The sequence below is a fragment of the Daldinia childiae genome (assembly GCF_008694065.1).
Source record: "Daldinia childiae strain JS-1345 chromosome Unknown Scaffold2, whole genome shotgun sequence".
Classification (NCBI taxonomy): domain Eukaryota; kingdom Fungi; phylum Ascomycota; class Sordariomycetes; order Xylariales; family Hypoxylaceae; genus Daldinia; species Daldinia childiae.
The window spans coordinates 4,312,562-4,334,713 of NW_022984643.1; the positions used below are offsets into that span (position 1 = coordinate 4,312,562).

The 22,152-nt window shown below is 45.0% G+C and overlaps 1 protein-coding gene across 1 annotated transcript; it reads left to right on the top strand.

Moving 5' to 3' along the window:
* Positions 1 to 12,567: 12,567 nt before the first annotated feature.
* Positions 12,568 to 13,818, top strand: GL218_02057 (Transcription factor vib-1; the record flags this gene model as incomplete). Its single annotated transcript, XM_033578546.1, has 1 exon — positions 12,568 to 13,818. The coding sequence occupies one exon, from the start codon at positions 12,568 to 12,570 to the stop codon at positions 13,816 to 13,818; it is 1,251 nt and encodes a 416-aa protein (XP_033438365.1).
* Positions 13,819 to 22,152: the final 8,334 nt, after the last annotated feature.

The following is a 22,152-nucleotide window of genomic DNA, read 5'->3' on the forward strand; positions in this document are numbered from 1 at the left end:
TGAACCGGTCAGACTTACGATGGCGAGATTATGAAGAATACAGCTTCATGAAATAAGCCATTTCGTTAGCTATTTCTATATTATTGTATTCTATTAGAGACACTAGTACTGATCCTAAGGACCTTCCTTTCAAGTTCTTAGGGGACCTAGACACTTATTATTAATGGGAGGGTATCTCTACAGTGTAGAAAAGCCGGTACTCTAAGACCGGTGGAGGATAACACTGGAGCCTTGCAGGCGGTGAGAGTTTATATCCCTTGATATTGGGTATTTCCCCTCCCGACCTCTCGCTCGAAATATGAATACAGTGTGACCGGTCAAATCTATATGAAAAAGAACCGTCTCACGGAGATTGTACGGATATCTACTAATCTATACCACGACAAAAAGGGTTGAATCTCCGAGAGCTTCTGTCATTATTATCAGTCATCTTTATCCTTATTTCAGGATATATCAGCAGTTGCGCAGGTATGCTGATGCAGACAGGGGAGGGTAACTCGGTCAGTAGACATAGATTTTACGCTACATAGTTCAATGATTCTATCGGAAGTGTGATTTCAAGAACAGCCCAAGATTGGACGAGAAGTTTTCAACCGTAAGCCGTAAGAATTCCTTGGCAGAAATTTACATTCGGGAGTAGGCTATCAGAGCTAGGAGACAGGGAAGCCCAATATGAGGTCTTATTGGGTTTAGGCAACGGATTGTTGTCGCTCATCGGAGAACGCCTTGCGCGGTGATAAGATTTATTCGTCGGCAAGGCGTGTAACTAGTTGATTCCGTGCAAATCAAAGGTGGGATAGAACTTTGTAGACGGTAGACAGAATACCCCTAGCGCACCCTTTATAGCAATGCGGAATGTCATCATTAAAGATCGAGCAGAGCCTCACGATGTTCTACAGAGACTGAGGGAATGTCGAACCCGGTAATCTTGAAACATGGGCCTCTAAGATGACATATAGATTCGCTAATACGGGTTGAGCTAAAAGAAATGGGCCAGCAACGATAGGAGGGATCTCGTGCCACGTTACAAGAACTAAGATGCATCCTTCTTCACCTTCACTCTGCATTTGTGCTTGCTCGAGGATTTATCGGCATATTTTTAATCCATGACAGAATGTGCTGGTTTGACCTTTCCTAAAACTAGGCCCTAAGCCAGCCACGTATACGCAAGCCATGTGCTTCAGGCATGATCCTGTTTGTAGGACGACGCTAGTGTAGATATACCAACTCTTTCAACCCTTTTGGAATCATACGGACAATCTGCCTGCTTAGAGAAACCTGAAATGATCACAACAGAAGCTAGCAACGTGGATGATTGTTGGCTCAGGGGTAAAAAAAGGTATGTTTGACAAATAATTTAATAGCAGCAGCCCCCAATCTGGAAATGGGAAGCGAACAAATGCGGATAACCAAGGTCAAATGCACGCTAGTATTGACGCACATAGAGAGTTTGAGCAACGTAGAAGAAGGAAGGAGAAGCTAATAAAGATTTGCTTCAAGTTGAATGCTGAGCGTTCGCGGGTGAGGTGGCCGGCAGATGAAAAGGGGGGAATGCGGATTTTCGAGTGTATAGCGTCTGTCGATCGATTCGATAAGGCACCAAGCGGGATTAATCCATTTCTCTGTAGCTCCGAGGCACGCGAGTGCAAGAAGCGAAATGACCATGCCAGAATGTGTATGTAGTTGTTGAGATATACGAACAGTGAACTTACCAGTAAAAGTGAGGAGATAGCTTCCTGAATATCCTTGTTGTCGATCAAGACCCAACTAAGCGCCAACCCGCTGACAGTTCGCCAGCGAGTGCCACAGCACCAAGCTTTTGTAATACCATTGGCTTAATAGTCTAATTGTCTAAGCATTGAGACGCCCGGCTATACTTGAGAAGGTAGGTAGGTGGAGGAAAAGGCTTCGGGTAAGGCCCTCCTCGTGCAACTACAAGTCGCATGCAAGACACGCCACCTTCATCGAGTAGCCTCGGTCAAGTTCTTGGTCTATGTTCCTTGTTCCTTGGCCCTGCCACGATGGTTGGATGGATGAGTTGGTCCGTATCAAATGATGCTAAAATGTGACAGGCCTTAATGCTACTGTTGCTATAGAGTTCTGCTGACATTTGACCCCCCATCGTTGAAGGCTTAGGGCGCGATGGCTTGAGCCCTGCTGTCGTGTAGCAAATACAATTTTGAAGAATCAATATCCACGCCGGACTACTATTGGGTTCGCAAGCAGTCCTAAAATTACTTACCACAGTCTACCCGGATCCTGGATGCCGAAGCCTCACACAAATTACTAATACTTCGGTCATGGCGGGCTTTCTCGTGAGAGTACGAAGGCACTGCGCTCTCGGACCGTGAGAACCAGAGCAATAAAACGTGCAAAGGAACCTGAACTGCGACCAACACAATCACTACAGCAATTTGATAAGAGTATGAATGTAACGGTGGGTGGCTGCATGAGGAGCGCATGTCAAGCCACCCCTTTTCGAAATTTCTTGCAGAGGGTCACAGAGATACTTCGGTCCAATCTAACGCTATGTCCCTGATGGGGTATAATGTGAGTATCTAAATGTCTCATGTATTCATTAGCTCCAAATTGATGTTGACTGAGGAATACTGGGGTTAGGGCTCGACTGAAATGACTGAAATGACTGAAATGACTGAAATTGACCGTTGCGATCAGTCTAGCTAAAGGCTAGGACCTGTTCGGTAAAGATGTCAACAAACAATGCTAACATCACGTCATATTCTAATATAACTAATGTGTCTGTTAGGATTATGTCTCGCATATATGTAGTGTATACCTACCTACTTATCTATACTGTTACTTATAATAGTTAGCCGGTAAGGGCTTGGTGGTAGATGCAGGACGGGGCAGCTTTATGTTAGTCAGTTACAGATATATAAGAAATAGCAGCTAGACCTTCGCAGCTATGAAGAAATAGCGGATATAAGTCTCATAAAGTACCTATACTTGCGCGAGATACGCACAGTTTGGACGAATAAACGGATGAGCAGGTTTCTTAGTGAATAAGCGACGGCGACCTTTCCCGCAAGGTCTTAAAGGTCTAATATGCATAACTGTAAAAGCTAAGAAGGGATGATAGGCTACAAACCCTAAATGAAAGAACATGAGCTCCAATTATATCTCATTAAACAAGTCATCTCAAGCTTCAAAGAGGCTTCACACAGTGCCCGTGGCTCGAGCACCTATGTTTAGATAGATTCCGGCTAGGTATCCGTATATATGTTCGGTTGAAGGCTCTGACGTCGGGAATGGGAAAATCCCGAATTCTTTAGCACTCATGATTATATAGAAACAGTAAAGAGAACTTCTTTGTAAGGCTTTGAGGTCCCGGGGGGTTTATTGAAACATACCACGATCCGGCAAGTAAAAGTGCGCTGGGGACTTTTCAATTACCTATCTGACTTGCGTAAACATGCATAACAAAACGATCGAAAACAGGAAACAAGGCAAAAGTCAACATAACCTAGGATTATAATGTGAGGCTGATCTACAATTAGATACGCACTTAAGCATTTGATCGAAAGTTCGATCCGTGGCTCTGATGTGGGTGAAGTCATATTGCAAGTACATAGGTAAACAAGTAACCGCTGGAAACATTATCCTCATTTGTATTTCTTCCTTTTTTTCTTCTATTATTAAATTAAATACAAACTCCCTTGCTTTTTATTTCTAGAAAGCTCCAAAAAAGCTCCAACACAAATTGCAGCAAGGAGGTATACAAAGTTAGGTTAGTTACCTGATACTGTAGTAGTTATGATGAAAGTCATGATATGGATGTTGAACAATGAAGTGGTAATACTTTGCACCATACATGTATACATGCAGGTTAGGTGGTAATATACAGCTTATGTACTTAGGTATAATACACTTACATAGTATATGTACCTAAAATATAAACACGATCAAGTCAGTACATCTAGATTTCAAGGTAGTATGTGCACGACAGTACCTAGGTACGTATTTCCCGAAAGGGACGTACTAATACATGCTATGCACCTCTTTGGGCTGGTGGGTACTCATCTTGCACCATTACCGGACGTGAGGCCCTGGTATGACAAGGGTGATGACTGGCCATTCGGCTTATGATTGGGGGATCGGTCAATTCAATAACAAGTATTTTCTGTCCTGTCAGATTCCTAAATACAAATTATTATGTACCTCTATACTTATTAACTTCGCAGGGGCACTTTTACACCGGTCGTTATAAGCAAACCGACAGTGCGGATTATAACGATTAAATATGTACTATCTTCTAATTGATTTGGCTTTCTCCTATTACAACTTAGGTTTAGTGTCATCTCCAAAGAATTACATATGCTAGGTAGATATGTTATGTTTGCTTTTTTTTTCTTTTTTTTCTTATGCCTGCAATAACCTGACTTCCCTAGATAGGATTAGAAGGTGAAGACTTGCCTGATATGTTGAGTCCCGTGGTATGATCATACTTGGCTAATGTCTGTCCCCGCGTCTACAGCGCCCATTATCTTCTGTGGTAAAAGAACAAGTTGCTCGAACCTATTTCTCTACCCCAGGAAAAAGTAATAACCAAGCCGGTCAACCCTACTTGATTCCTTGCCAGTTACCATGTGTTACCCCTGCCTCTTGTCGGTGATATGCATACCTACTTAGGTAATTACATATCTACCTGTATTTACGTACGTTTTATACTTTCAACATTTACTTGAAGACTTGGGGGATTTATATACTATTTAGGATGATAGAAACGAGGCTGACTTAGAGAAAACAACAGCGTAAAAAAGAAAAGGAAAAGATAGCAGAAACCAAATACAGAAACACAAGGCACCAGATATGGTAATTAAGAATATATATAAATTTGAATCCAGGGCCCTCCTTGACTATTCAAATTGTCAATGAGTAGTCACCTCGTACAAGATCTAGAATCGTCGCGTGGGCATCATTCGTTCAGCTTGCGCAACCCTCTCTACACCCATTCAGTAAGAACAAGATGCTTTAGGAAAAGCATGGCTTTTCGGTATTGCTCTGTCTGAGTGTGCCAAACGTGGCACCGCTGCGTCGTGTAGATCATGATGTGCATTAACATGACAGAAAGATTGCTGCATTATCATTCTAGATTGACGAGAATTATATTAGAATCCGCGGTCCGATCCGGATGGACCGAAGCCTTGTTGCGTAGTAAATAAATCCCTCTTATATGTAGGTATAATGCCACATTCCGCCTTGCTAACTTCGGAATACCGATTCTAACAATAAGAAAAACGTATTAGCCAATGCTATAAGATAATGATATCACCTTAGTGAACAGTTTACAGTGTGTTATAACAATTGACACTCGGTGCTAAATAATGTAAGGGCACTGAAGCCCCAATAGTAGCTAAATAATTCGTGGTTTAAAGCAGTTCGTGGGGTTACACTCTTTAGGGGCTTGATATGTGGGGGACAGACCATGCTGGATGGACACATGTAATTCATCAAACCAACGGCAGTTCGCATTTACTACTATAGTTTAAGGGGTAGAATAAACACGCAGGGCCCGTTCTTCGCAAAGCCGTATAGATAGGTATATTAATAGCTCTGCATTAGGGGTGAAGTGATAAAGATGATCCTACTTCTTTGAGTTTCTGTGATCTATAGGGAACGGCCTCCAGCTCTATCCTTTTGACGTGGTCAACAGTTATCGCTCCCGATCCCAGCCTCGAAACCTCGGGTAATAAGGGTAAACCATTGGTCATCGCATCAATTTCGTAGATCAAGTGCGTAGAGATGATCACGAATTGGGCTCTATCAATGTGTATACCTTTTTATTTGCCACTCTAGTAGTCAAAAGCTCAACTTTACCTTAGGTTTTAAGAATGGTGTCATACTTTGGGACCACGGAGGGCTACGAGAGTGAGCTGTGAGCTCATCTTCTGACCTGGCTCTCTCGTAAGATATGTCCAGCAGGTCTTATTCATGTCAGCCCTATTTCTCACGTGTTCTTTACTTGATAAGTCGTAGAACTCTCATGGCTTGAGACATTTGAGATCGTGGCTTCAGGTGGTCTATTGCTACGTCCGTACCTTGCGGATCTATCCCGCTAGGCGTGCTAGATTAGCCTACCAAAAGCATGCAAGTACGCCCTGCTCGATGCTCGATGTCGACCGGATACTGCCGAGGATTCGTCAGAGAGATGTCACAGCCAGGCTCAAGGCCATGACCGTATGCTAACAATGTAGGGCCGAAACCCAAACTAATAAAATGGTCGTAGGTGTAGTGAGTCACGTATGTATACAAGCCTAAATTCTCAAGTCCCGATGCCCTCCATCTACACAGGCCAAAGGAAATGAAAACTTCCCTTAGAAGAAGTACGATCTTTCCAGGACGCGGCCCCTAACTTGTGGACTGCTTAATGTTTGCCTGACTATGCTTCTCATGTTAGGGGTCATCAATTTCTCAAGAGAAGAACTGCATCAGATCCTGCTCGTTTCTGATCAAATAAGGATCTCGGCAGAGATACCTTACGACTAGGACTTCTAACTAAAAGTGGCGACGGTTGGTCCAGATTTGACCAAACGGTCGTAGGCTTGCCATGCAGTCTCCCGAAGACTGGGCACAACTCGACCAAGCAGATCCCTTCCCAATTACCAGGAGATGTTTGTGGCGTCTCGTAGAGGCACTGACGGTAGGATACGTGCAGACATGATGCATAGGGGAACGGAGTTCCTCATCCATCGGCTCCCAAGGTCTCGGTGCTCTTGATATCTCTAACTACCTAGGTACTTTACATTGTCCTCTATGGCCTCAAAAGAACTACATTCAGGTTCCTTATAAAATATTATAGAAAATTACCTAATATATCCTTAGCGGGGACTGTAGAGCTGAATAATTCAAGTGGAATTCCAAGTTGCACTAGAACCCTCTTTGGGAGAAGCCTGACTTTCCTAATCTTAGGAATACCAATTACAGTACCGAGAAGATTAGGGGTCCGTGGCCACACCCTAGGACTTGTTTGGCCTTGAGGCTGGGGAGACTAAAACAACTTGAAGCATAAGCCCTGCAACGAACGGCTTCTTGCCTTGATTGTCATGAGGAAAAGATGGAGCTGAGTTGCCCCAGATGCTTTGTGTCTAATTCGGTAGAATCTTCACTTGACCTCGCTTGACGCACTCCGCATCTTTGCCAACATTGATGCCAGGCACACAGGCTGTGCTGCCCACCCCGTAGGTTCTCATCTATGGGATTCTTTGACCAGACACATAGGGCTACACCCAGATACCTTGTCCAGCTCATACATTACTGCGCAGCTCGCCGGTTCATTTGAAATTCAAAGGAGCGGCACACCGGCCCCTAACAATAGAAAAGACTGAACAAGCCTCGAGTTCTCCGCATAATATACAGATGACCCTAATACTTGCTGTCTCAAAAATCCCCCAGCTTGCACTACCACTGCTACCATTATCACCTCACCCAGTCCCAAGAGGGAATAGACAATACCCACTTCGCCTATCTACCAGTCCTATCAAAGATTTTATTATCCCGTCATTGAAGCCTCGAGGACCGCAGTGTGGCCGATATATGGATTTGCTGCTGCGAGTCTGAAGAAGTTGGCTTCATCCATATGCACCATTTCGTGGCACTGCCCTTTTGTCTCTTCTTACAAGCCTTAATAGATCTGCGCGGCATATGCCACCGTACGAGTCGAAGCCACCACGTTAAGCTTTAAATACATTTCCCGTGAGGGTATATAGATTCCCTTCCGTCTCGGACTTCGCAGCTCTTGTGTTGTCAACCTGCACTTGTCACCTGCTCAGAATACTCACATAGATTAAACAACCTCCCTTACATTGATTCGAGGAACAACTTAGGTCAGGGCCTATCATATTTTCTGGATCCACGAACCGGCTACGCGGACCCCATACCCGGCAGGCGGCGGTACGGGAGCTGATTATTTGATAGCGTGAGGCTTGGTGCGGATAAGAGAAAAAGGTACGCCAGGTTACTGAACGTTTTTGGAGGCTGATTATCACGAGGCGCCCCCTTGGGATGATCGAATGGCGCCCGTATGGTTTCATTTGAGTACCATCCCATGCCCTGTTGCAAATTGATACGCATGGCGCCATCGACCCAAGTTGGCGGTAGGCAAGTTGGTGTGCATTTAGCCTCCACCATGTTAATCAATCACAGATCGCGCTGGAATTCTGCAGCAAAGAAGCAGTACTGACACATATTCTCAGGGCCTCCCTTCGATTTGCTTAAGACATAAAGATATTCGCATATTTAGGGCCCCTTTCCGATAGGGAGAGTAGGTACTTAGTTCTTTTCTACTCGGGATATTGTGCAGGCGCCACGCGCGAAATCTCGATGAAAAACCGCACTGGGCTACTGGGTTAGGCAGATCGTGGAGCTAGGACATATACACAGCGACGCATGATACAAGATAGATACGGGTCAGAAACTAAAACGATGACGCTCTAGTCGACGTCAAAGATACCTAACCTTCAGGCTGATTTAATCAGACCTGCCTATCTACGAATTTAATACCTATCTACCTATTTATCTACCTAGGAGGTATCAAGGTACTCGATCCGACATTGATTCGGCATAACTAAATCCAACTCAAGCCGGCGCGGCTCAGTTTCTATCTTACATTATTGGCTCTACGAGAAGATGCTAGGAACTGTTATGTCTTGGCTAACCCGCACTGTCAATCCATTTTGCTTCCCTTTCCTACCTTCCCCTAGCCCGGTTGTTCTTATTATTTTCTTTTCTCGAGGGTTAGAAGCTGACAGAATTTTGGATCGTCTAGGTTTACTATTCGCTGCATGACTGTGCATGTATTCGCGGAAGCGTTAATTACTTGGCACTGATGGTTACAGTGGACTATTCAAAGGTCGGTGTACATCCTGGCCCCCTGGACTTCTCATATCTGCAACGCAGCAAGTCCATTTTTTGTATCCCTGCCCTATTTCTAAAGATTAACATACCTACATCAATTACATACTTTTACTACTACCATCTACCATGACATCTGCTACCGATCGAGGTCGGAAAGTGGTTAGTCGATGAGAGGTATACTTACAATGCAGAATGCAGAAGGGAAAAAAAAGAAATCCTAAAAATAAGATAAAAAGAAAAAGGGAAAAAGAAGAGAAGATTTAAAAAAAAAAAAAAAAAAAAAAAAGAAAAAAACCTACGAACATGTGGCCACCATCTCCCCATCTACTCAAAATGGGTAGTATACCTATATGACATTTATCTAGTTATATCTCTTTTACCTATGTGTATTTACTTAAAGTACCGTATTGCAGGTACATTGTTAGAGTTTCGGCACGTTGTGACGGGACAAGCCTTATTAGTGGATAAAGTACCTGGTCTCAAGTGAAGCCGGCGTGTGGTGTCGTCTTGGATTTCTTTTTTTGGGAACCCTGCAAAGAATACGGAACTAACAACCGTTATTGGAACAGCTAATCCACGATCCGTCTTCGAATCCTCCGTCGTCAGCTCTATTAGCATCATCAGCCACTTTTCGGCCGAATGAAGCACGCCTCTCTTCTAACAGAGAGGCTCCTCGAATGAATCAACAACTTAATCCCAAGGTATTTATCATATTTATCATATTCATCATATTCATCATATTTATTATTATATACATATTAATTTATTAACTTGTTAAAATTTCCACTTCATTCACTTATGCACCTTCTTGTCTTTTTTTTTTATTCTCCGATTATTTCCCATCTCCTTTTACATCAGCTTCCGCCGAAGAACAAAAACAACAAATAGTTCGAGAAAGTCCGCATTCGCCGAGCCCGGTCTGTGGGAGGGCGCTTTTAATTAAGGGAAGCCAATTGGATTAAATGGGTCATGCATTGTCGATGTTGAGGATATCGGAGACGAATGTCCAAGGCAGCTCCGAATATGCTTGTTGCTTGCTACTTGCTTAAGCTTTGAGATCAAAGTAGCAAGCAGGGTCAACAAAGGGCCAACCAAGGTCAGTTCAATCATCTCAACTCCAAGTATACGTATTGTCATGTTCGTATGCATGCGCACTAAGCACGAACCCACCATACGCGCTCGCGCACACAAACATATACACGCGCATATACACAAACACATTCACCTCACCAAATTCGTATATACATACATACATTACCTTACATGTTATTCGCAGCCGCATATGGCAATTCCCATCTCATCTTCCTGCCACATCTTCTAGTTTCCCCCCACACGATATACCAAATAAGGATCGGAAAAAATCAAAGTCAAAGTCAAAATCAAAATCACAATCAAAATCAAGAAAGAGATGATAATGCAAATCGGAAACCGGGGAGGACGTGCGCCTCGTAAGCTTTTAAACCGTCTTCCGGCGGTTTGCCAGACCGGTGTTCTCGAAAAAAGCTTTGCGTTATTGTAGGCAAGAAAAGGCCTGTCGCATTAGATGAAAATATGAATCAGCAATCCCCGGTTTCCTTTATGTCGCACAAGAAAAAAAAAACGCCCCCCGGGTCTTTTAGCGTGGTACATCTCGAGGGAATTCTCTACCTTTACCTACCCTACCTTCCAGGTACATATACTTTTGTACCTGAAGGCTGCTTCTGGAACCTCGACTGCCATTATCCTTGCGAGGGTGCTTGCCCTTAGGTACATCAATCCTAAGGTACCTCCTACCTTACCTACCGGGGCAGTCAGCTCACTAAACCACGTATCTTGCACCATGCCCGCGGTGTCACAGTGCCACGCACGGAATGACAAGGTATATGTCACTGAACTGGAAGCAGCCGGAGCAAACACCGTGCTATTCTTGCACATTCACTGAAGCAGTCACTCTACTTACCTCCTACTAGTCTCGCTTTCTTTCTCTCTTTCTCGTGTTCCCATATCCGCTGCCAGCCTACTAGCCTACATAGTTACTTTGACTTAGCCTACATCTTGGCCGGCATACCCATCTACATATCTACATACATCATACATCCCCCATTTGATCTACTTGCCTACCTCATAACCATACATACATACATAACCATACATGACCAACTCCTAAATACTTGTCCACTCGCCCACATACCCGACAAGCCATCATACATATACAAAAAGTACTTACATACTCGTCAACAACTCGCCAGTCTTCCCCGGTGCCAACCGTGCTTTTTATGATTTTGTATTAGCACATCCAATACAGGGACAATCTTTCAATCTCGTGTACTAACATTTGTTGCCGCTTTCTACAGGGCCTACTCACAAACCCTCGAGCCCTCAATTTCCCTGCCGGCAATGCCAAAGCCCGGTAATGACTGCAGCTCACCTCCAATGGGCCTCCTCTATTAATTAGACCTGTCACCTCTATGCCAATTATCTTTACCATCATTACCCTCCTTTGTCACTGACTATTTTTACCCTTCTAGCAGGACTTTGAGTCTTCGCCGCCTTCGTGTCCTGGGCTGGAATATCTAGACATACCAGCTACAGGTGATATGAGGTTAGTTTCATGTTTCCCCTTCCCGCTAAGAAACGAAAAAAAAAAAGAAAAAAGAAAGAAAAAAAAGGAAGAAAAAGAGAATATTCTTGATCATATCTGCACTTCTATCGTCTTTGTTACCTTTATGTTATTTCAACCTTATTTCACTTTGATTGTCTTAGATCGCATCATATCACATTGTCATCTCCATCTTCGCACCTTATCTCAACAGCAATACTCGGGCACTTATGGAGGTGTGCCGGCTGGGTTGCTCTCTGGTTCTACTAGCACACCCATATGATCTACCTACCTTACAATCTGCACCTAACTGCTACTGCCTGTAAATCCCTCTTACTATAGGCGCGGAGACGAGTTGCATGGGTGGCTGTTGTAGCTACACAAAATGCCTGTGACTCTTCCGCTGTTCGCCGCTATGTGGCGTGGTGTATAGCTCCCGTATCCGCTACCCCTGTGCTACGCAACGTTGGCAGTACCACATCTCTTGGTCGCACTGAACACTTGGGCATTGTCTCGCATGGAATTGCGATACAGGCATTTTCGCTAGCCTGCCCAGAGCCTCGCACACCAACTTCTATTTGCTAGGACCCCTGCTAATACTTTCTCTAGATACAACCAAGATTCCAATATCTCTTCCTTGACGATAGAAAACCCTCCTCAGCCGCCTTCTGTGCTCAGCGGTTTTTCTGCACCTCTCCTAAACACTACTACGACGGGGTACTCCCCTGATACAGGATCATTCTATTCTCCAGCCTCACAGATCTTCCCCGGGATCGACGTCAGGCCACCGCGCCTGAGCTCCAAGTAAGTTGCACATTGATCACAGTCCCTTCATAGTGTTCAATAACACACCCGTTTGGAACTCATCCAGATGTTGCCTTACTCACTGCCTTAGCAGTAGCACCTCATCCACGGGCATGGCACATGCCAACCGCTCCGCTGCGTTACCAAATCCAGCATCAGCGTACAACGTAAGAGATCTCTACTCTGGATCGAGGCCATCCTTTGGAAGACCAACGGAGCACACGAGGTCGCCTTCTTTTGCAGCGCCTTTGCGACGCCATCCCCTATCTCCAACTCCTAGTCCCAGCATTAGCTTTACAAGCCCTGTCAGAATGGACACCAGTCAGTATGGAAAATCCGGGGGGTCGCATATCCCTCCGCTTCTAGCAATGAGCACAAACGGCCAGCTAGTGTACAGCGATTCCGGGGCGCCCATAAAGATTGACATCCACGGAACTATCGACAAAGGTTTCTTCATGTCAGAGGGAGATTGGACGTGTTACAGGAGGAATTACTTCTCCTGCATCTGCTCATACGGTTTGTCGCCGTATTCGCCCAATACGACGATGCAGTATGTTCCTAGCGGATCGTCAACATCTTATCAAGTATTTGGGTTTGCGATGTGCATTTCTGCCGTGGTTTCCGACAGTGACTCGCACACAATTGATTTGGTGCAGCATACACCAAAGAGAGATAAAGGACCGGTACAGAAACCGGAGAAAGTTAGGCTTACACCGAAGCAGCCACAGCAAACACCGCACCCATTACTATATCAAGACCATCACGCTATGCCCGGAAGTTCGAGACCCTTGTACGAAAGTGGTTATGGGCAGAGTACGCAGGGGTCCTACCCAAGCGAGCACACGTTCGAAAGGATCCAATTCAAGCAGGCGACGGCAAACAATGGTAAACGAAGAGCGGCTCAGCAGTACTACCATTTGGTTGTGGAGCTATACGCAGATGTGGGAAATCAAGCCCAGGATCAGTTCATGAAGATCGCATCTCGGAAATCTGCAAAGATGATTGTAAGAGGGCGCTCCCCTGGGCATTACCAAACAGAAAGGCGTGGGAGCACCAGTAGCGGACCCGGTGGATCAAGTGGAATGGGCGGTTACTCCGGATCCCAAGTATTAGGGCCAGATTACGGTAGCTCGGGCGGTCCTTCGCTTCTTCCAGGCTCGTACGCCAGCGGCGGAGCGTACGATCCAAGATCGGGGCATTATGGGGGGACTCGCCATCACGAGCTACCAGCGGAGCCGATCATCCCAACCGAGGAAGCCAAGGCTATCGACAACACAAGGGAGTACCAATACTATCCTGCGCCTATCTACGAAGGTACCGATGCGAGACAGGGTGTTGAGATGTTCTCTCACCGAGGCGAGCCGGACAGCTTAATGACTTCGGCCCCACCGGCGGGAGACTCGAGCTCGTCGAAAGTCAAACACGAATACGACGGTCCCCTTCCGAGTATTCTATACAACCCCGGAAATGCTTACTACCGGGGCTGCAGTCGGTTTGAAGGGAAGTCAACATCGACAGGTTATTACCCAACCATGCCGACCATGCTTCCCCAATCTGGGTGATACGAAAATTGTGTGGCATAAAGAAGTGTACTCGGCCGCATTCTGGCTGGTCTACACAGTATATTTCCTTGGCAAATTACCGCCACTTGCGTTAAGTTCTACTGCGTCTAGCATGACCATCGGAGATGAAAAGCATATCTGTTTTCTGGATTTTGGTTTTCCCGCATCTATCACTAGAGGCGGGACTGGCGGCGCACGATGGGATACGGTAGAAGGAAAGAATCTGAGAGAGGCTATGGTTTTATGGGGGATTCAGGCGAATGTGGGAATATACGAAGAATGAACTACGACCCCGGCAATGCGGTCGGGATATACTACAAAATATGGACTTTACCTGGTGGGATAACGGAAAGGATACCCCGGTGCGATGCTTTATGGTGTTTTCGAGACGGTTCGAGAAACGAAGGATAAGCGACTTTCATTCATCTACTTGAAAATTTGACGAAGACTACGCAAAAAAAATACTCATGGGCGGCGTTGGGAAAGACGGATTATACGGGTGTCTGCGTTTAACTTCCCCAACTCGGCAACTGCTGTGGCCCGTTAGTCGAGTCCTCCTGGTGAGACTAACTTGATGCAACTCGCCTTCTCCTGTCTCAATGTGATCAGAGGAATGCTTGGGCGGAATGTGTGTTTACGAGTCTCGCGAGACGGCTAGGTTTAGGGTGGACCGAAGAGCAGGGTCCCAGTTTGTGGCGCAAGGTGGAAATAGAAAGGCCCTTCTGTCGCTGCTGATGGTGCTTATGCGCTCAGAATTGCTTTCCCTGTATCTTCTTGGTCGAAAGATAAAACATAGCATTCTTTCCAATTTTTCTCCTCTCGGCCACGGGAATGGATCCTTTGTCTTGCGGGAGAGCGGATCAGTGCATGCCTATGGATCAAAAGCAGAGACGCCTTATCCACGCATAACTCCACACTAATACGCATCAGCCAATTAAAGAGAATGTTGAACTAGACTCGAGAAAAAAGAACTTGTTCGGCTTAGGTAGGTAGATGCAAACTTAATAGCGAAAGGGGGAGCGGGGCAATGCACTGCACCAATGAGTACCCCTACATGAGAGCGCAACGGCGAAGAGGTGCTTGGCAGAACGAAGTGTGCGTAGTAGTGTATGGGGGATATGAGGAATTTTGCTTTTTTTCGTGAGAGCCAGCAGCTCATCAGGTTGAGAGGTCGTTCAAATTGGACTTGCAAAGCCTCATTATGCCCCACAACGGGAACTAGGTTGCACTAAAGGCACGACACCATGATAGGAGCATAGTGTAGTAGGGCCTGGCAAAAGACGTAAGGCCAAGGCAGCTTTTTTCAGCCAGGGTTCAGGCGATGCAGCGGGCGGGTGTAAGGCAACTGGACAGGGGGGACGGGGGGGATCCTCCTTATGGAACCTATGGAATTCTTTGGAGCTAAGCAACTAGGGTCCTAGTACATATCGGTATGCGATCAAAGAGATCCTTGGTATCAATGCTATCTAAACAGTGGAACTTAGTAGATGAAAATCACCCCACATTTGACGTTACAAGTAAGTACCAGTCCAGGACGTAATCTACGCGCTAAACTTGGGGTTTGAGCTACACTAATAAAAACCTTGGGCTCCAGTAGCTTATCCTAACGATACCTTTAGGCGGGTACTAAGTAGATTAGGTACCTAAACCATTAGGTTAGGTTAGGTAGTCACAGAAGGTTAGATACGGTGGATTACGGAACTCTACTTATTAGAAACGGGATAGCTTTATCTTGCCAAGGTACATACCTCCTAAATAGGAAGCGGTATTCGCGCTGGACATAGGACCTCGTAGTTTCCTTGCTATACGTAATATAGGCTGCTGCTGCCTACTACCTATTTGCTACTTCTACTTTGTCCAACTAATTTCGGGACCGAAGAGACTTTTATTTTCTTTTATCTCATTATTTTCTATCTTTACGCCTTTCCTTCACGGTTGCAGTTCCCCGCCATCGTTGACATCGCGTCTATTGCGACATGATAAGTTGTTGAGCTCCTTTTTCCTTTTTCCTTTTCCCCTTTCCCCCTCCGATATCCAATCATGCGCGCATATATACATGGCTTGGCACTTATTTACACACCCTCCCTTTCCTCTATACAGTACGTAAATTCTCTAAGCTCAAGCAGGTTATATCTTTCCAGGCTCTGTTTACTGTCGCAGTGATGTTTACTACAACCACACTCGTCTAGCCGATGCTTTATCCTTATTCACCGGTGAATTTGGGCTTATTGGCTTAACAGTCGGGATGAGCCGTACGAGTCATAGTGAAGAGACCGGTCAGTTAGCTCCCCGGGATCCAGCCGCTATCGTTGACGGCCCAATAGATTTTTTAGTTTCTTAAGTCATGGCTTTTGTCAGATTTGAAAGCAAGTTTCAGTATCAGCAATGAGATTACGGCCGAGAAAACAATTATAACATAAGCAATAACCAAACATAATTGCTTAGCGTACGAGCAATGTTGTATAGGTATGCAAGTAAGATGCGGCCCGAGGTTCTCTCCTACCTACGTCTTTTACTTCCCCCCCCCCCCCTTCCCCCTCCTTCAACTTCTTAAGAGAATACCTCTACAATACAATATAAGAAACTTGTACCTGCGCTAATTGGTGCGCGGTCTAAATAAGCTTTTGTGGAGCTCTCACAGATCGTCGTGGAGAGTGGTCGGGGAAACCGGACGGTGAGTTTTTTCGTGTCTTCGATTGACTTTGTACTCCCAATCGCAAAGTCTGTTCCTGTTCAGTTACCCGTCGAGAGAAAGATCATCCGATCCCCCTGCACTCATAGTTGCAGTCACTATTACTTCAAGTAAAGAAAATTTTCTAGCTGGACCCGCCATCGCGGATCCGGAACCTACCAATGCATGAGTGATAGACCCGCCGCAGCTTTGATAGAATAGCGATAGCACCCTTGGCGCACGTTGTCGACCATCTGTTGGTCGACATTGGTTGTCTTGGGGGCCGCGTATCCTTATTCTATATCTTACACCTTTTATACACCCCTTGACACCCTTGCTGAAGAGGTGAGGTGAAAACAAGCCAAGGTTAGGCAACTACCAATCGTTGTAGTGTAATTTCTTTTACCACATTATACACCCTTTTCATGTTCAAATCGTGAGATCCAGCGATCCAGTCTACCAGCCTATATAGTTGGACCGGACCAGCGGTGTCGCATCAAGCCCCGATGTTCCGCAGGAGGGAATTTTGAAATTTTGATTTCAAACGGGAGGTAAATGTACCATCCCGCAAACGCGTGGACAATGGCTGTTGTCCTGCATATCCGGGCTTGGTATTGAATGCTTTGAATGCCTTAAATGCCCCGTGTTCTCACCGGAAGGCTTACTACCTTAGGTACTTTAGGTATTATATCTGACGCCCGCTTAGCATATCTAAATTCCCTCAATCTAGGTAACTAGGTTAATAGCTTCTCCTAACCCCCTCCCTGCGTGCCCCTTCATTTCCCATTTCCCATTTTCCTAATTTCCTATCTACTAACCACTTATTGCTAATGATTTCAAAGGCGGGATCTCTATCATTATCTTCTTTGCCGAGTTCCGGTAAGTGCCGAGATCAAATCCTTCCTCCTGTACCATCCAATCCTTTTGCTCGGTGCAGCATCTCTTCTAGTGGTAAGCCTATTACAGGACCAGCTTCTACTCGAATCGACGCTGCTACCTAATAGGACTTAACTCGCCACCACCCTCAAAACAACGATCATGTCTACTTAATTAAGTTCTCACCGCTCTGGCCTGGCAGACGAGTTATCGCGACATCCCTTCCAAGCATTCCCTGCCTAATCCGCCAAGATGGTTTTGGTCTAGGCAATCATAGATGGACATGGGATGAACATGGGTGAGTCAGTCAGCTTGTATCTTGGGGGCTAAACTCTCCACGCGGACATGTGGTTGCTTGCATGGATGCATCTGATTGGACCGTGCATGTATCGACGGCGTGCTCGGATCATCTTGCCATTCGCAAAAAGCTTCTCTCTTCGCAAGCCACACAATGTTACCATAGTAGGTACATGCGCAGATGCGGGACCGTAAGTAATCCTCTACGGGACTCCGGTCTGGTTGTGATGTCACTCCACTGGCCTACAATACGTCGGCAACTAATTGAAGATAGGTCCATGGCGAGCAATCACGATCTTCCCGAGTGCTCCCCCCTATTACGGTCTGCAGTATGTACGTACATACACCCCGAAGATGTGTCTGACGTGCATCTACAGCCATCTGTTACACTACTTCCGTTGTCTACTCAGCCCTACGCGGTACCTTGTGCTACTTTATATGGAGAGGATACCGCAACACGACATCGCGGCTTGATCCCGCTTGGATGTGGCTGAGTCAGACGACGATGCTTGATGCTGCTTGGCGTTGCTTGACGATACTTTGACGATACCTTGTCCAACTCGACAAACAATATATGTACAAAAAAGGTATGAAGATGACAGGTCGGTTTAACTCCCTTAGGCACATGTGTTTTAGTGTGATACAAAGTTTGCACTGTGTTTGCGTCTAAATCGAAAAATATGACAGCTCATTCTTACAACCGTGGGACCATGGGACCGCGGGACCGTGGGGAGGGGCAGTACCAAATGCAAAATACTGTCGTACAAAAAACCGTGCCGTACACATACATACAGGATTGGGGATTGGGGGGGACTATGTATGTTATCTCGTTAAGTCCTTCTGTGCAACGTATTGCGAGTACTACAAACCACTGCGACGCGCTTCTTGCGACACGGGTGCGGCATATTTGTGGCACATTTAGTCTGTCTCTCGACGACATATGTGCTACATAGTATATAGCACGTACAGTTCGTGCCAGGGGGGTAATTGTTTGGGAACCAAGAGCCAATGAAACCACCTTTTTCTAGTGTGACATTCGACAGATCATGTCCGCTAGGGAACCTCCCCTTTTAAACCTATCAACAAGCGAAATGCCGATCAGTACGGGACAATTACCAAACATGCACTCAATTTAATCCAAATTTCTTGAAGGATCCGCTGTAACTGCCGTCAGCAAGCAAAAGCTTACCATACCACTTATCTAAAAAACTAAGAGGGCATGTGGTGTTTGTTATCTACACCGCCGCGGCGCCGCCAATGATTCAAATATTGGCCGGGTAGTATTCCTCCAATCATAACGCTTTTCCACGGTTACAATATTCCAAAGATTACGTAGTACAGGGACTCTCTCAACTGACGGTGTAACCAACATAAACGCCCGTGTAACTCTAGACTCTTCCCTATTGCTGTTGGTTTTTTGCTAACTTGGGGGATAAAGAGCTAAGGTCAAGTCGAGTAAGCGCGGGGTGTCACAAAAGCAGGGTTTCCTAAGAGGAACTTTTGTGGCTTGCAGGATTACCTAGCAGTAGATCACTGACGATTTGCTGCTGTAATACGGGCTTACGCATGACGAAAATGTGTGCCACCCGGAGTTCCTGGAGCCTTCCATGAATCTTGATTCGTGACGCAGTTTTGTTTTATCTACCTAGAGGTTGTATTGTTGGCTTTCCCTAATCTAACTCCGGATACTTAAAATCATTTTGGGGAGGTTTTTTTTTTTTTTTTTCATTATTATTTTACCTTATTTACCTAGGTATAGTTTGATTACCTACCTACCTACCTACCTACCTACCTCTTACCTCATTTCACCTTACTAGACAGTGTGCGGTTTGCAAGTTTAATACACTACGGGGCAAGGTCTCGAATCCTGGCTCGCGGGTAATATACTAAGCCGTTTATGATATGATAGTAGTACCGATATTTGTTCTACGCTGGTTCCAAGAGCTTCTCATGACTTATCTTGGTTCTGTGTGTGGAGAAGGGAGAAAGGAGAAGCCAATACGACTTGGGTATCTACCTGTTTTACATAACTCATCAGGAGTAAAGATGGTAAATTTGGTTCATACTACCTTAGCATGCTGGTTCATGTTGAAACGTATTCTGGACCCCGAATATCTACCCCTAATATCTACCCCTAGGTGGAACAATCTAGGTTATTGATCTGGTGTACCCCTTTTCTCTCTATACTGTAATTGACATCCTGGACGTTATAGCTACTGTGTGGCGAAGGCGAAGGCGAAGGCGAAGACATATTGAGGCGGGATCGTCAGAATACGGTGAACCCGGATTTTGCGTAAGTAGGGCTGGATGTAAGGGCTGTTAGGCTATGATTTATTAACCATATACATACTTTACACGTGCATTAAAGTAGACCCCGTACGTAAGGGAGTAACAATGTGGAGAGGTGTGTTGGACAAGACGGCTAAAAATAGAATCACGAAGTGGGAATCTAATAGATAGAGCACTCTAATAGACCAAGCGAATTTCACATGTGACTAAATTCTGTATGTTATGTAGGGTTTGTTTGGGTGAGAGATAAAGGGGGATGGTGTAGGTAGAACTGAATAGGAGTAATTAGGTAGTAAAGGTACCTACCCTACCTAAGAAGCCTAAGAAGCCAAAGCAGCAAAATCTTCAACATCGGCCGGAACCGCCCCCAATATCGCCATGCAGGCGAAGACGGCATTGGAATGGACACATATGTACCTACATACATAGGTACCTGGATCTATATTTACATGTCGCTATACCCCGTACGCGTAGGCTGCTACTGCTGTGGCATAGGGGCCAAGCCACGCCACTCCCGAGACACCAGCCCCCATCGTCGCACAGCGCTAGTGTTTTTTCTCCCCAGAGGATCTAGGACCAAGGCAAGGTAGGTGAGACTCGACTTGGAGACTACTGAGTTGTCGAAGGCGGAGAGAGTATTATGTAGTTTGATGGAGTCGGCCTTGGGTTGGGATAGATAGGAGTTGAGAAGCTAGAAATGTAGACACGCTAATAGAGATGAGGAATGGGGGAAAGTTGAGGATGTAGAAGTAGAAGTGGCACAGCATTAGTTGCCGCGAGGGAGCTCCCGAGTCGCTGAGCCGAGAAGTTAAGTATTGTATCACCACCACTCACCTATCATCCAACTTCGTAGTGGGAGTTGTTGTACCTATGAGTCTCAACACTACAGGACCTGGTATTTACCTTTGAGGCTTTCTAGGCCTTGCGTAAGTTTTATGATGGGAATTGGTGGTGTTTATATGATGTTGAAATTACGTAAGGTAGTTTAACAGTTGCTTGATGTGGCACTGCGATTAAATATTAAGAAGCTCTACCCGAGTTGATATCACAAGCTTCGAAAGGATATGTGAGCTACCCATATAGATTGAACTTTCAAACATTCAACCCATACAAGGCAGCCATCGTATATAATACATGTTAGATACGTCGTCACAGCTCTCTAAATACTTAGTTGTTTCTAACGCCAAATTATTTTATTTGTCTTCTGTAGTTCTAATTTGTTACCATCTTGAATGTTCTCGTGCACGATAATAAGACGTACCTGAACAGAAATGTTAAGAACGGCTGACTAGAATCTTAGGTTACTGAGGCAACCAGGACAGAAGTATTGTACCTATATCGACGGCCTTACTTTAATTTAGGCACTTAATTTTATAATTTTTCATGCTTTATTATAGCCGTGTCCTCGTTTCGTGTTCCCCTTCTCATTATTCTGTATCGACACTGTTCTAGGGGTCCTCATATATGATAAAGCGCACTTAGATGGGGATATTAGGAATAGTCGTCACCTTTGACCATGAGTTTTGGAGCGTTTTCATATTTATTATAGCCGTAAATAGGTCATGCTAAGTCGTAGTTCTATGGGAGAGGCAGGCAACTCTGTCAACTGAATCAACAAAATACAGTTTCTGCTCAAATGTATTGCGATGAGATTATCAATATCAAATGAGGCATGAAAGAGAAGTCTATCTTAGGTACTTGGTTCGGTGCAATAACTCATTCCCTACAGTAGATAATCCAGCTCGTACCCATCGCATGAGCAAAACCAGTGTATCGCCCTACAAATACAATGTTAATTATTTATCCCCTCTTCTATAAACAGAACACTCAAGTACGTTCTGCTTTATTTATTTATTTTTTTTTTTTTTTAAATATATAAGTTTATGGAGTATTTTCGTGTCCTTGCAAATAATATCTAGTAAATCTCAATATCTACCGCTTTTAAAATCAAGGTCTCTCAGTCTACCGCTCAATCAGAACGTGACGAAATAACTAATAATATCATCTATATATTTGCATGTAGTAGAAATCGTCACTTATATCTATTGCTATTTCGTAATAACAAAATCGATCTTGATTTTGTTTAAACCCAGTTATCGAAGCCGTAACTAACCCCTTTTATGCAGCCTCTTTACATAGCCCCTGAATCCTCATATGCTTCGACTCGTATAGTTGATATACCGTCTCTCTGTACAGCAAAC